Here is a 15,956-nt window from a genome sequence, read left to right as displayed (position 1 = left end):
GAGTAAAATCGTCTGGCGTTAGACAGTAAAATACTAAGTCTGGCCGGTTTCGGCCGCTTTGGACATCAAAGGGTTAAGTTACAATTTTGTGAGTTGATTTATTGCAAGTTCTAAACTAGAACTACCCTACGTGCAGAGTCTCCTTCAATCTTCCCAGAAAAATTGGGAAGAGGAAGGAAGACTCTCCAGCTGCCTCCAATTTCTTTGATTTTCTGCTCATTCAAAACAAGTGGATGGGTCAGTCCAGTTTCAACTTGTTAAACCTGTTGTTTTAATTTTTGCTCATGATTAATCACCACGTGTCATCAATATTTTTTTAAATTTACGACTGTCTAAATTCCATGAGTATTTCCTCCGTTTGTCGGTTACAGAAACTAGTATTCCAGAAACCCATAAATCTTAAAAGTAGAAAATGAAAAAAATGGAAATGTAAAAGTGTGAACTACAGTATCTTGAGACCAAGGAAATGAGTCCTTTGTTGCCGTGTGTTTGGCAGAGTTGTTAAAAAATATCCCGACTGTTTTCCTTTTGTGGTTTTGCCGTTACTCAGGTCACATGTGACTGACACCCAAGGAGCTTTTAATTTTTAACACATTCTCAATACGGAATGTCAAGGCGGCTGGATGCAGAGTCTTTCTTCCTCTTCCCGATTTTTGTAGGAAGATCAAAGGAGACTCTTCTGGCTGGGCAAACTAGAACAGATTAAGAGGTAAATGGGGAAATGGAGATATTCTTAGCTACTAACTAGCTGTGTACCCATTTCTTAGTGAGCCCTTGTATTGAATGAATGAATGAAATGAATGAAAGTACTTTATTGAACACTTCCGCGAGGGGCTTTTTGGTGATCAATACATCATATTAAAAACCAAAGATGAAATAAAATACTATTGTATGTTACTATATATAATCGATATATAAAAGGGAGAAAATTAATGATCAGAAATCTAATATCTAAATGTCTAATAACATTTGCTTAAGTTTACATTTAAAAACTTCATGATTTTTACTTATAATTTTTAAGATCTTTATCTAAGTAAGCTATTCTATAAGCTAACAGCTCTGTACTGGAATGACCGCTGACCGGTGGCTGTTCTAAAAAAAGGGATATTTTACTGTTGTGAATTGCATGTCTTGTGACCATAAGCTTGGCCACTAGTAACTAGCGTAATTAATAAAAATTAATTAATTAAATAAAATAAAATAATAAATTAATAATAAATAATTAAGTAATTAAATAATAACTAAATAATAAAATAAAATAAATTAAATAAATTAATAAAAATTAATTTATTATTATTGAATTTTAGATTTTTCAGTACAATGGAAAAGTTTTCAACTTAAATACCTGTTTTGAGGGAGAGCTGAGATTGTGCTGCACTCCTGGTTTATCTTAAGCCATTGACTCGTCAAGTACAGCAGGATGACCCCAGATGACGAGTGCCACTCCCACGAGTCAATGGGTTAACATGCAGCACCTGCATTTTTTGCTTTTGTACAAGAAATTCAGTGGTAGGCGCGGTGGTCTCATGGTTATAGTGTGCTTGACTCCGGAGCGAGTGGTCCGGAGTGCTCCAAAACAGTTACCCTTAGTCTGTAACTATATTTATTGTCGTTCTTCAGTCATTGATGATTTTATTGTTATTTAGGCTAAAGGTTGCCAAGACAATAGTTGTTGGTGACAGTGGTGTGGGGAAAACATGTCTTGTCAATAGGTGCGTGTGATCAATTTGTTTTATTTTTCATGACACTTATTTATATTATTAATAGTGCACAAGGCAATAGTGAAGTCTTAATTCTTAGTAATTTTGATTTTTCAGGTACTGTCGTAATTTGTTTGACAGAGACTACAAAGCAACCATCGGTGTCGACTTTGAAGTTGAAAGATTCATGATTCTTGACCAGGAGTTCAATATGCAGATGTTAGTATAACATTAATAATAATAATAATAATAATAATAATAATAATAATAATAATAATACCGTAAACACTGGAGTATAAGCCGCACCTTTTTGCTCAAAATTTTCGGATCAAATAGGGGATGCAGCTTATCTGCGAGAACATCTAGACACCATGCCGTAAATTTGCATAATATATAACAAGTTTCGTGAAAATTCTTAAGTCTGTATAGACCTGTGCAGCAATTTAATAAGAATTTCATAAAACAACGCCACATTACGCATTGATCATTGCTTTTGCGAGTTTGGTGGCTCCTAAAAGAGCCGTTTTTGTTTGAGCTTACACAATGATTAAACCTTCTTCGTTAAAAGATCTTTTAACCGGTTTAACATTGCCTTTCTTGAGCAGGTGAACTTTACTCGGCAGGGAATCTCCATTGTACCATGCCGCTCTCTTCGACAGAAATCAATCAACCACGAGCGAGAATGCCTGGTTACTAAGCTAAAACGAACCGAAACGTTCGTCAGGTGTTGTTACATGTAAATTCTAATCAGAAATGGACAGGAATGAAAAATACTGGATTAAAAATGCCAGAGAAAGATTAAATTTATGTCCTAGTCGGATTTTCATACTATTAGAGAGTCAAAATTATAGGTAAGAGTTTTACTGGTTTTAGTATTCTCTGTTTTAAATGTTAGTGAGTTAATACGCGGGTTGACACATGCAAGAACTTGAAGAAACAGCGCATTTACATGTAAGACATCTTTGTCAAGACTTCAATTTTGATTTATTTTAATTTCTTTCAAATTCTTTTTTTCTAAAATCCAAGTTGCTAAACTCGGGGTGCGGCTTACATGTATCTGCGAGTGCGGCTTATACGCCGGTGTTTACGGTTATAATAATAATAATAATAATAATAAATTTTATTATTAAATTCTCAACCTCAATTAATGCATTTCTCGTGCTCTGATTGGTTTGCTCAATCTCGGTTATCAGCTCATATATCATATTTTGACCTTATATAGCAAATGATTGTGCTAAGCGTTGCTAACTAAGTTAAAATTATTTTCGCTGGAAAGTGAAATTTCTCTCTGAATAAAGCAAAAAAAAAAAGACATTTAGAAGTACACGAAAAGGAAACAAATGTTTTAAATTAATTTGTGATCGGCCTGCGTCTGTCTCTGTCTCAGGCCGGTCAACCACCAGGTATTACACAACATCTCATCTTCATCAAGTTTTTTCAATTTTGCTGTGATTTTCTTGCTGTTTTTGGTCGTATTTCGCACTTCCAGACTTTTGGAGTTTAAGAAATTTAATGAAACAATAAAATTATTAGCCGGCCCGGTGCTCCTTATGTGTAAATAGAAACCGCTGAAACTGATGAATGATATGGAAGAAATGGAGTTGTGCATGTGCCATCGCAGATAAATTACGCTGCAATTATGTACGCTATTTTCATATTGAAAGAAAATTCACGGTGAGAAACAAAATACTTTTGTCATTTCTTAATTTTATCGCAGCCGCTTACGGTGCTCACAAACATAAAAGTTAAATAGATTGACGATTTTGAAATGCTTAGTTTCCTTTACATTGAAGAAAACATGCCATTCCATTCAAAAGGTGAACGTTCATAAGCCGTTTCCGTGCATTTTTTGGCAGTGAGCCTGGACTCTAGTTAAACTGTTTTCATAACATACCCTAGGCTCGAAATTTTTGAAAAAAGGTACAACAATATATGAAAATTTAGGCGCAAGTTATAGTCGAAAATTAAATTGCATCATTTGTAAAAGTGAGGACAATCATTGTGGTGATGTTGTACAAAGCAAAAGAGGAGCCCGCAATATGTACACATGTGTACAAAACCACTGAAAGTGGTGACTGATCAAGGGAATTGATCTTGGTTCCACCACATTACAATTTTGCTCCATATTTCCAAACTGAAACAAAATTCATGATGAGAAAAAAAATTTTTAATCACTTTTATATTGATATCAGCAAAAGTTTCGGCAAAATGCCAAATCAGTAACCCTTTTATTTTAACAGTGACAGCTGGTTGCAAATTAGTGACTTCTCCCGGTATCTTAATCACAAAGGGAAAAAATTTAATTGCAAAAGTAATGTGGTTAATATTGGTCGCAATTTCGAGCCCTGATTTACCATAAGTATGTAAATACACTGGACAGGCCTAATTGTATAAATTGTTTGAATTTCTGCATAATCCGGTGTAATTTCAGCATAATCAACGCATGTTTACGCATACATGTATGCCCAAAAATATACGCATTTATAATCTTTCATTTTTTTCCGCATCCTTTCAGAAGCGAGGCAAGGATGTTGGTAACCCTCTCTTCTCCATGAAAAACTCAACTCGCTCACATGTCACCAACACACCATGAAAAACGTTCAGCCTTGAACAGACAATTCCACGATTCCCTGTAAATTCTCACAGGGTACCCAATCATAACTCATGTACTTGTTAAGTTTTTTAAAAAAATTAGCAAGAGTGAAAGACTTGTAACAAAAGCTTGTGAATAAATTACTCAACAGTTTTCCTTTGGAGTGCATTGTTCTTTTCAATGTCTACTTCATGCTAGCTTGCCACTCTCAAAGATGCTTTTATTAACACTTTGATTTGAGAGGATCCATGCTTTGTTAGGCAATCGGCAAGCTGTTCACTAGCCTCAACCCGTTAACATCAGTGACATATCCTTTGCCCAAATTTTCCTTGATGGCTGACAGCTCCAAACATAACCTTTTCTCGCTGACCAATTTGTTGGACTTTATGGCATCCAAAAGAGACTTGCAATCTGTTATACACTTTATACATGTAGGCAGCAACTGGGGCATCTGCCACACCATAAGCCAACTCACAGAACAAGGTGTCAGCTGCCATGGTACTTCTCACAACTCTCCTAATTCTCTTGGATTTCCTACACATGGGGATGCACCTTTCATCTTCTCCTACCAGGAACACAATCTGTCCTCCTTGGGACCCATTATCCACTGTAGTTCCAAGAGATGCATCACTGTATAGTAAATAGTAGGTTTAATAATTTCAGTTTCACACTCTCTCATTTCACCCGTTTTATCACTTTGTTAGCATCCAACAAGTCTTTCACATTAGCTGACTTTACCTTTGAAACCAGAATGTATCGAAGATAATAATGTCCAGTCTGGTTCTTGCAATCCATAGAAGCTATCCGACTTTTAATAGAGTGTATTTCTTGCCTTTCTTCATCAGTGGTTGCAGAATACTTTTCAAGAGACCTTGCCTTACTCAGTTTGATAGGCTTCAGACTTGCCAAAGCAAAACTTTCCTGGTGGACAAGAATTCCTTCATCTCTATGACACAGTTCCAGGCCCAAATACTTGAAGTCATTTTGGCTCTCTCTTTCCACATTGAAGCATTGTCTTGCATGTTCGATCGCAGTCTGTCTGGACCTTTGCGTCCCCCCCTAGATAAAATCGTCAACATGAGCAGCCAGCACTCCAATCAGCTCTCCATTGTCATCATACAATGAGAACATGGTCAGGTCAACTCTTGACAATCTTCCTCCAGCTCCAGTCATGACTCCTCTGAATTTTTTTATACCAGTGCTGACATGCATCATTTATCCCATAGACACATTTCTTAAGGTGTCAAATTTTGCCTTTGGCATTTGCTTCTTTTGGTGGCCTATCAGGGTATATCTTTCCAGGTAATTTTCTCGAAGAAAGGCTGTTTGTTTCTCATATCCAACAAGCGCAAGTGGAATAATTATTGTTTTATTAAAAACGCCCCCAAATATAGAAAACTAGACCACATTAAAAATAAAAAGGCCCAAAAAATCATGCATATGCTTGCCGTGTTTGTAGATCATGGTATAATGGCTCATAACCCATAATGGCTTAGCCAATCAAAACTCTCGAATTGCATTATCCAATGATCCAGTTTTCAATAATCTAGATTATACCAATGTTTGCATTTCCCAGTTGCTTTCCCAGCATGGCGAATTACCATACTCTGGCAGTTACGTTACAAATGTATCTGACTGATTTTCCTTGTGAAAGGTAATGCATGCCCAGGTCTGATCTTGTTCGAGTCAATTGGATTTGACTCTTGGTCTAATGCACTGCTATGTTTGGTGTGGATTGTGGATGAATGACCTTGGTCAAGATTCTCCCATACAGACCTCCTGCTTGGTTAATATTAAAGAGCTATGTAATCTTGGATTATTGAAGTGCGTTCAACACTCACTTTGGAAGCAATTAAGGAGAAGGGTAGCAAAAAAAAAAAAAAACATTCTTAAAGGACTGAAGTTTTGGGGATATATGAGCATGTACTTCTTGAGATTGTTTTTTGAATGACCTTGAGGTCTGGTGCCTTCATTGCCTCTGTTTATCAAAGACAAATTAGGTTGGACTGGACCTCATTTATAACTAGGGTGATATTACATGTAGTTCAAATGGCTGATCATGTGAATGAAATTGCTCCAATTTTTCCCAAGCCAGGAAAATACAATTTTATATTGCCAGTAATGTAAACTTACATCTTTGCAATTTGCACAGTTGGGATACGGCTGGACAAGAGAGGTTTAAATGTATGGCAGCATCATATTACAGGGGAGCCCATGGTATGTGAACATTAAATCTCAATTTTCTGGATATTAAGTACTTGAGCCCTTACAACCTTATACCACCATTCACAGATCCAAGTGAGATCTTCCTTTGTTGCGTTCAAAACCTAAAACGAATTTTCCTTTTCTAGGGAAAGTGGATATTTTTTTAAATACTGTATAGAGAATATTATTTGTTATGAAACTTTCTCTGATGCAAAAATCAACAGCAGTCATTGCTTAATTTCTTTTACTCTTCGTTTGAAAATTTGATCAAAGAACAAAACCAAACTACTTGTCCCGGCCAGTAATACGCCTCCAAACTAATCTGATTAATCAGATCATTGCGTATCAACACTTACAGATCAATGACTCATGCGTTGTTATGTTCTTGCATTGTATGTATGTTTTGCATTACACTCTGTAGATGACTCCATTAATGTTGTTTTATTTTCTTCTAGTGATCATTTTAGTGTTCGAGCTGACCAATATCAAGTCACTACAACATACAAAGTAAAGTGTTCATCTTGTAAAAATCAATGAGTTAGCAAACAAGATACAACAAAGTTCACACACACACAGAGACACAATCAAGCCTCATACTGCTTGGCCATAGTTGGCCAAGTTGTTATGAAGCATGGTTAATGCTTATCCTGGTTTAATTAAGTCGGAGTGGATAAAGTTCCAGTCATGAGGGAAATACTTGAAAAGCAAGTAGATAGCATCAAATGAAGGCCCATAGGGCCTTTCTGTACCAATGCTGAGGGCACCTCTTCCCCCCCCAATATTTGTTTTCAAATTTTGGCTATTAGTTGTGAAATTACTTGCATTTTAAACTGCAAATATATGTTGCTTACTGCATCAAATTTGGTGGGAATTTTCAGCCAAGATGAATTAAAATTGCCTTCTAGTTTGTAATGGGCTGTCAACATGTGGGTATTTCTTCTGGACTCAAACTAAATTCACTGCTATAGGTTTTGATGATTGTGTCTATTTTCATTTAGCAGTGATCCTGCTTCATAATAGCGAGGCCCTGAAACACATTGTGATAAGCAGAAGGATAATTGGTAGTACTACTAATATTTTTGTGTGTTGGTGTAGTACACTTGGTCTGAGCTTGAATTGGCTTGAGATAAAAATGCTGAGTTATACATAATAAGAGTTTAGTGATAGTCTAAGTACTTTTGGTGAGTCTGTTGCTCAAGGCTGTTCAAAGTGGCAAACGTTTTTTCAACCAGACTGTGTTTTCCTAGCAGAATGGATATGTATTTTTCTCGTCAAGTAACAAGAGCATGCATATTATTTTTTTCATCTATCTTGTCCCAGGCAATGGTTAGAAGAGGCTTTAGAGCAAAACACAGCTACATATCCAGAGATTTTCCTTGTGGGTTCCAAAAAAGATCTTTGTGTAAGTAGCCATACTCTTCACTTGCTATAGTTTTGGTTTTACATCTTGAGGGTGTCATATAAGTGATTCAGTGTCTTCCTCTTCGTGACATCAGCGAATGATATCATTCAAGTCATTTGCATTCGACAAAATTTATGCAGAATTGACTTCACCATCAGTGTCTCTTAATTGCGTTGTTGTCATCTTCATGCTATCATCATCATTGCTTGCATTCTCATGCCCAGAGTCCACTTTTCTCTTGGTCAGCGCCAAGAACACGAACACAGGCCACAGCAAAAGCAGAAAGTCTGCGAAACGTGGACCTTTGGCTTTAATTTTCTACGCATTTTCAGAAATTTGAAACTACCGCCGGTAAATCCTCTATTCAGCCCTCCCCTCCTTTTTAGAGGAAGAAAGTTATTAAGCCCCCTCTCTTGTAAGCCACCCACTACTTCCCCCCCCCCCTTATTCTTTAAGGGCCCCTCCTGCCCCCCTCCCCCAAGCCTCTCCCCTTTTTCTTCATAACCAAATCAATTAGTGACAGAATGTATCAATTAATCATGACAGTAAGTTAAAACACTTCATGTGGACTGATCCGGTATGGTTTTTTCACGTGCTGGAAGAGTTCGGATTTGGCTGCCGCAAGTGAATAAAATGTTGCAAATAACTTGTGCAATGTGTATAATATCACTCAAATCTCCATATTAGATAGTCAGGTCAGTCGTTACCCTGGCCCAAAAAACGAACTAGGGAACCGTAACTCTAGTCTGTTTCTTTCTCTGTCTCTTTTATTTGCTACCGGTAATGTGTTTCGCTAAATTAAATAAGCGCCCCCCCCCCCCCTCTCAAATAAGCCCCTCTTCAAACTTGCTTTAGATCTAGAGGGGGGGGAAGGGGTAATGGCGAATTTACGTTAAAATGATCTTCAATAGTGACAACATTATATCATTACCGCGATTGTGCGTATTTTTGGCTGTGGCCAGAGTCGCTTCGTGTTCTTGGTGCAGACCAAAAGAAAAGCGGACTCTGCGGACGAGCATGCATTACTTGGAGTGAACCTTTCACTTGCGCACATCCTTTTGTTTCAAGTGTTAGGGGGAGCCATTGTCTGGCAATGGCCGTCATCCTGGCATTTATTCTCTTTCACCTGTACTTATAATGCTAGATTGAATATTCACCCAGTCGTATCCTTGACGCTCTTTCTGTCTTGTCTGTCTTTTGCTTTATTTCTCTGCCATCTCTCTCTCCCTCTTTTTTGACAACCGCCACTTCAAGTTGAAAGTAATCAAGCCCAAATTTGACTTGACACTAAACTGATAAAGCTTTGATCCTCATTATCATATTTACCCTCGCATTTTAGAGTAGCTTGATGTAGCTAATATCACCGAGCATTTACCCTCCCGACCATGATACACTACGGAAAGACAGACCACAACACCGGGAACTCCATCCCCTACCTTTTGCGAATAGTGTGTGGGTTCTTTTACGTCCCACAGGTTTATGAACATTGAAGGGTTATGAGACGACGCCTACAGTTTATCGTTCTCATCCAAGAAGACTTGAAAGTCCAACCATTTGCAGATGTCATTACAAAGGCAGCATTTTCTCCTTAGTTATTTTAAGACTCTAATTTTTGGACCAGCCGGACTCGAACTCACGACCTCCCGCATGGTAACCCGGTGCTCTGAACCAACTGAGCCACCCGCGTGACCGGTGCGCAGTGAACACGTCACAATAGTCGGAGCAAACACAATGGTTTGCTGTGCATGAATCATTTAGCCGAGCAAACACCGACTTGGCGTATTGTACTGTATACTCTGGCCATTCATGATTGAGTGCATATGTTTATTTTGAAACGTCATTTCCCCATCCCCCTCCCCCATAGTGACCCCTTCCTGAATCCCACCAACTTCCTTTAACCGTTAAAAGGGAATTGTACCCATGTAGGAAATTGAATTATTTTTCAAACAGAAAGCAAGTGAAGTTTCTCAGATGGAAACACATGCTTTACAACTGGCAGAAGAAATCAATGCTGAATATTGGAGCGTTTCTTCTAAATCAGGTAGTCTAGAGTTTTCAACTCGTTCGTACAATTCTGGGCAAAATTTTCTTGGGACAATCGAGAGAGCCACCCGCAAACGCTTTATTTAATCAAAGAACACATACCTTGTCTGCAGCTACATCTACGTGCTCCAGCACTCAGCAACGTCCCATTTCACTTATGGCTGTTTCTTCATACGTGACCTCGTACACCATAAGCCTTTGTGAGATGTCATTGCAACAAGCCGGCCATTTTTTGTTGGAGAATTGAGACCACGCGATAGCTCCGGCAACTCGGTGCCCTGACCTTTAACGAGCTCTCAGTGTTTATGAACAAGGATACTGTTGTGAGAAGGGGCCTACGGTATATAGTCTTTATCCGAGAAGACTGTAAAGTCTAACTATTTGCGGATGTAAGTCAGCACTTTATCCTCACTTTTACTCCTCCAGCCGGAGTACGAATTGTGTATTTTAAGGTTACCGTATACCTTCAGGGGTGTCTCGCGTCCGAGCGATGCATTGCGTCCGGTTTAAACTGTAGATACCTAAACCCCTATATCAAATTTTAAGCTTATAGAGCTGGCTATCAAACCATATCAAGAATTTTGAAATTAAATGAATTATCGAAGTTTTCACGATCTCTAAATGTGAGCGTCCGAATCACCTTTTCAAAGCTACAAGTCAAAGCAAATTTTGCTTTTCGCTATTTTTATATTTTGTTCCTCTGTTTCCCGACCCAAAGCGCTAGAAAAATGTGTCTGCGTTTTGCCATACTCAGTTACAGTGACAAGTTATAGAAGGTTTTCGAAATAGTATTTAAAAAATGTGAAGTGTTCGTACCAAAATCGCTCTCAGAGAAAAAATATTTTTCGCAGACACGTTTTTGTTGTTTATATGTTAACCTAGCCACTGTCAAAATTTGGGGGCAATCGGACAAATTCCCTGTGTGTTTTAGCTCTTTAAAGTGTCCGCTTCGAGTAAAAAAATTGATTTGAGAAAACAGCGCTAAAACTGTCAATCAGACGGGTAATTTTTACTTCCGGCCAAAACGTAAAACCGCCATTTCTCTGCCAATATTTAATCTTTTTTAATAATTTCTTTTTTACATTAAGAGATCCCATTTCGATCATTACTTTAACTTGAAGAAAATTGCCGATCTGAAGGTATACGATAACCTTAATTAATCTGAGTCTGGACTCAAAATTTATGCTGGGCGTCAGGATTTCCTCAATTTCTGTAATGATTCATTTTATTGTGATGACTATTCTATTGGATATTCAGGTTTCCTCAGGTTTTTCCAAGTCAATTGGGACCATTAGGTTCTAAGACGAAGACGAGAACGAGTACGAGATTCGACTGCCCGTTTTTAGCGAAAATACTTAGGTAATTTATAACTTGCATGATTCATTTTATCCAGCATAGGTTGCTCGATTATTCTCATCGCCAGTAACTGAGCGTTTTCCTGATCGAAAAATGGCCAAACTGCTTCTGTGTTGGTGACTTGTTTTGACACGACGATATTTTTGCCAAACCTTGTTCTAAAATGACGACGGTATCACGTTTTTTCCCGCCAAAATGACGCTGGTTTGTGCACGCTCACTGTTGCTCTATGAGAAAATCTCGTACTCGTAGTCGCTCTCGTCGTGTAATTTAAAGCTCTCCATTTCAATGAAAGTCCAAATCAATTTTCGCGACGCTGTGGTTTTATATCATGGAGCTTAAGCTCGCGACGTTTTCGAGCTACGGACGGCAACGGGAAGTGAATTGTTTTCCCTTTTAACTTGTCTTTTCACAATATGAGGGAAGATTCGTTTAAAAGTCTACTACTGGCCTGGCGTGCGAAATGTTAAGTTCCTGTTTCCGTACGTGGCCTAAATAGCGTCACGTGCTGGAACTCCCTATCACCACGGTCACTAGTTGGCCAAAAATGTTACCGCCTTAGTTTCGGCCAATCAGCGGTAAGAGAAAGCTCGCGGGCGATTTCCCGTGCCTAGCGGCGGCTGCATTTGTTTTCGCTGCCATGGGAATTATTCCCATGCATTTTCCCTAACATAATTAATTTATTAGTTCCCATAATTGCCTACTCGTGTTTATATTCGGCAAAGTGATTTCTTCGCTTTTGGGTTACGGCGCTAAAACCTCTTTATGTTACCTTACTCGTAGGTGAGAATGTCAAAGAATTTTTCCGTCGTGTGGCAGCGATAACGTTTGAGCAAGCTATCTTGCGTGAACTCGAGTCCCGAGGAGCAAGACTTAGCTCACCGCAAATAGGAACAGGAGGTGTTTTAAGTAAGTACACAACTATACTACAATGATCGTACTTTCCACCTATATCACTCAATGTCCAAACAAAAGATTCTGCACGTCTAACCTTTATTCAACAAGGACTCCAAAATGGCCGCCAAGTGATAAAGATGTATTTACAGGACATAAACTGCCTGAAAATGTAGTCCATAAGGATCGCTACAATCTTGGACATATCGATTGGAAAATGAAGACCACCCGTCCCCCTCCCCTCCCCCCCACTCCCCCAATTTCAAAGAGGAAAAAATGCGGGCTTCACATTGCGCGCGGACTCATCATTGATTTGGGGAGAGAGGGGTATTAATTTTTCATTTTATTTTGCCTAAGATTGTTGCTTTTTATAGTGCTGTGGCAATTTGTTTGCCCTCTTTCAACTTAACAACCATCGTTTTAAGTGGGCCAAGTAAAAGGACTACATTCACCTTTAAAGGGGCTAGGTCACGCTATTTTAGGCAATTTCAGCACTGATCAAATGGTCATAGAATTAACTAAAATATCAAAATAACTGTTCAAAACTATAGAAGAACTCTAACAAAACACAGGGAAGCCAAGAAGGGACATGGATGGACAAAACTGGAGAAGATTGAAAGGGATTGAATTTGGTTAAATTTGAAAAACGTCGGCCCACCTTTTTTCAAATATTTATCAGTCTATATCAAAATGTCATTTACACAGCTTGAAAATCATTCTCAGTTGTTATGTGGCCGTGATTTTGCAAATGAAAGACTCTTGCTTTGCCAATTTGACTTTAAGAGCTCATAATTGACAAAATTGAACAAAATTACCAAAAATAGCGTGAACTAGCCCCTTTAACATAAAAGCTCTTGCGGAAAATTTAAACGTGAAGTGCACGCGAACTGATGAGGTTTGTTGGGAAAAAAGTGTGCTGGGGCAATCCTGGAGAAAACTGTTGAGACTTCTATTAACTTCCTCGTCCATATCTGAAAGAAAAAACGTTCGTTGCTTCACTGGGGCTTCGGTGGCCTTCGTTTCGAGAAGGCCCAACTCCTTTTCATCTCTTTTTGCCCGAATTGTACTCCGCTGGGTTGCTGAGGCCCCGGAATTCCTGTTGTTCGTAAATTTTATGAAAGACTACAAATTGCACTCGCCCTAGTCGGCCGGTCTCGTGCAATTTGTGCGTCTTTGAGCAAATTTATTTATTTTATTTTAATTTACTCATTTATTCCAAATTGCACTCAAAACCTGTAATATCACATACGTGGCAAAATTACTGAATGATGATTGGCTGAGACGGAGGGAATTTTTTTCTTAATCACTAGGGCACTTTTGGTAATCAAGAGCACATCAATACTTGATCCCGATAGGTTAACAGTTGCTTATCCAGAGCAAGCGAAGTTACAAGAGAATCTTCTTCCAGATTCTGACTCTTATTTAACTCCTTTTTTTTGTCCGCATATGAATTACATTTTAAACGCTATTTCTTATGCCAGCAACGATTTATTGAATTAAACTCTAATGGAATAAAGGCGTGTTAAGTTGATTATCATTTGTTGCGGCATTGAGCAGGCTTCCCTCAATAATTTTTCCCTTTATGTGATAAAAATTTAATCGCAATGTGCTCTCGTGCAATTAACGATTAATTTCACCATGGATCGTTTACGATCAATGCTTTCACTTGGCTTTTCAAAGTTTTCCAAATTGCCCTTGTCGCTTCGCGACTCGCGCAATTTTGACGAGACGCGTGAAATTAATCCTTAATTGTTCCTGGGACTATGCGATTATGTACATACACGAAACAAAGCGTATTTGTCAAGTGAAAAACACAGATGTAGAAAACAAGTTCAAAATAAAACCATGCTAAACGAAGGACGTGCTTGTCAAAGACCTAAGCGATTTTATCCCTAGCACCTCCGCCTCTCACGGCAAATTTTATCCTTAATTGTAGGAGTCGAGAGGAAAACGAAGGAAGAAGAGGAAAAATTGCGAAAGTCGAAATGCTGTTCTGGTGGGCGTGGCCTTTAGACATGCGCAGAAAACTACACAGCTGGTCTGTAATAAAAGGAACGCGAGTAGCATGATCGGAATAATGGTTGAAGTGAAACCGATAGCCAACATAGCTCTGAATAGAGGGCAACTATTAAAGGATTTCTTAGGATGAGGTCGTAAAGGCGCCATAATTGCACGGGTTAGGTATGGCACCCTTGCCTAAGAAATTCAAGGCAATTCAATAAACATGGTACATGTATATTGTGCTTTTAATCAACAGAAAAATTCTCATTTTACAGTTCGTGTTTCACGAACGAAGACTTCTTTGTTACTTGTATCTAGTAAGCTAACCTTAGTGTAATATATGCTGCGTAACAAGAAGCGAATTAGGCCATTTCCGATGTTATGTATGCCTCCTTTGCAAAGCGAGTCTAAGTGCGACGTTTTTGTGATGGTAATTAGTTCTACTTTACATGTGAAGGAAAACTAATTTTCATAAGAAAAACTTCCCACTAACTCGCTTTGAAGAGGAGGCAGACATGAACTCGTAAATGGCCTCTTGCCGTGACGACTTATTTTTCTCCAGTTTGTGCCACCCAATTATCATTCTAGATGTTCATTGTATTATTAACAGGACTGGAGAAAAATAAATAAACTTCTTTCTGTTTTTTTATTCGAAGAGAATGCTGACTTGTGTAATAGAAGGGGTAAATTAATTCATTTTCAAACAGTAATGTCACTCTTGAGTCGGAATAACAATCAGCTTAAGCACTACTTCCTTCCAGTTGGTTCAGTCACCACTTCATATATAAACTCAGTGAAAATAATATGCCATGTTAAGTATTTCTGGTGTCAATCTGTTTCGTCATCATGATCATTCGACCCAAACTTTGAACGTCCCAAACAGGTTTTCTTCTCATTTGTTGTTTGAGATAGTCGCTGTCTTCGACTCCGTCCACTCCACGATCGGCCAACAGCCTCGAAAGATTTCCCCTATAACCTCCCAACTTTACATGTTTATTCAAGGTACTCTGAAACGTCTCGTCAGGCGTATGTCTTTTCGCGTAAGTGAAGAGCTTATGTACGCAAAACTTATGTTGCATCTTTTTCAAAGACTGAAGAACAGGATCAACTTTGTAGGAGAGAATATGATATACTTTAGACCTAGACTGTCGATTCACAAGAGTGCCCAGATCTCTTTAAAGTTTTAGCCTCATACAATATACGTTGTGTGAGAATGACAGGGCTGAATAAAAGACGAAACAGAAATGGAGAAGGGCACGGGATAGTAGAACTAATTATGGCACTTCAACAATATTAATTATATTCTGTGTAACCTTTTGAAATATGATGTAGCTCACTACTTCTGATAAAAAGAAAAATATATTAATGAGGCCCCATTAGAGCCCCATTAGAGGGGGGATGGGGGGGGGGGGGCTTAGTATCCCGTATCCCAAAAAAGTTTGTATCCCTATAATGGCAGTTACGTCTGATGACGTATTGTGCCGCTGACAGGGAGGGGAGGGGGAGAGTTTTCCTGGAATACGTTCTCTGCAGAGGCCGATATTGGTAGATATTGTGAATATTTGATGGAAAGACCACTTTTTGCGCCTTCTGTATTGACCAACGTATCTATTTTATTGTTTTAAAAAATGACAAGTTTGATGCTTGGTATCCCGGAATCTCTTCTTTAAATTACCTGCTTACGGGTAACTTTTCCCCCAAATATCCAGTATCTCTCCAATATTTTTCCCAAATATTCCGTATCCCGATAACCCCTAATGGG

The 15,956-nt window shown here is 38.5% G+C and overlaps 1 protein-coding gene across 1 annotated transcript in view; it reads left to right on the top strand.

Annotated features, from left to right (window-relative positions):
* Positions 1-14,994, top strand: part of LOC138046280 (ras-related protein Rab-34-like) — a 17,091-nt gene extending 2,097 nt beyond the window's left edge. Inside the window, exons 3-10 of the mRNA XM_068892953.1 lie at positions 1,647-1,712; positions 1,818-1,919; positions 6,446-6,510; positions 6,954-7,005; positions 7,819-7,900; positions 9,851-9,941; positions 12,083-12,208; positions 14,130-14,994. Coding sequence (XP_068749054.1) covers positions 1,647-1,712; positions 1,818-1,919; positions 6,446-6,510; positions 6,954-7,005; positions 7,819-7,900; positions 9,851-9,941; positions 12,083-12,208; positions 14,130-14,206 — 661 coding nt within the window. The 3' untranslated portion in view covers positions 14,207-14,994. The remainder of the gene's footprint in view (positions 1-1,646; positions 1,713-1,817; positions 1,920-6,445; positions 6,511-6,953; positions 7,006-7,818; positions 7,901-9,850; positions 9,942-12,082; positions 12,209-14,129) is intronic.
* Positions 14,995-15,956: the final 962 nt, after the last annotated feature.

This window comes from Montipora capricornis, chromosome 4 (genome assembly GCF_036669925.1).
Source record: "Montipora capricornis isolate CH-2021 chromosome 4, ASM3666992v2, whole genome shotgun sequence".
Taxonomy (NCBI): domain Eukaryota; kingdom Metazoa; phylum Cnidaria; class Anthozoa; order Scleractinia; family Acroporidae; genus Montipora; species Montipora capricornis.
The sequence above is the reverse complement of the archived record's forward strand: the minus strand, read 5'-3'. Positions and strand labels throughout refer to the sequence as shown.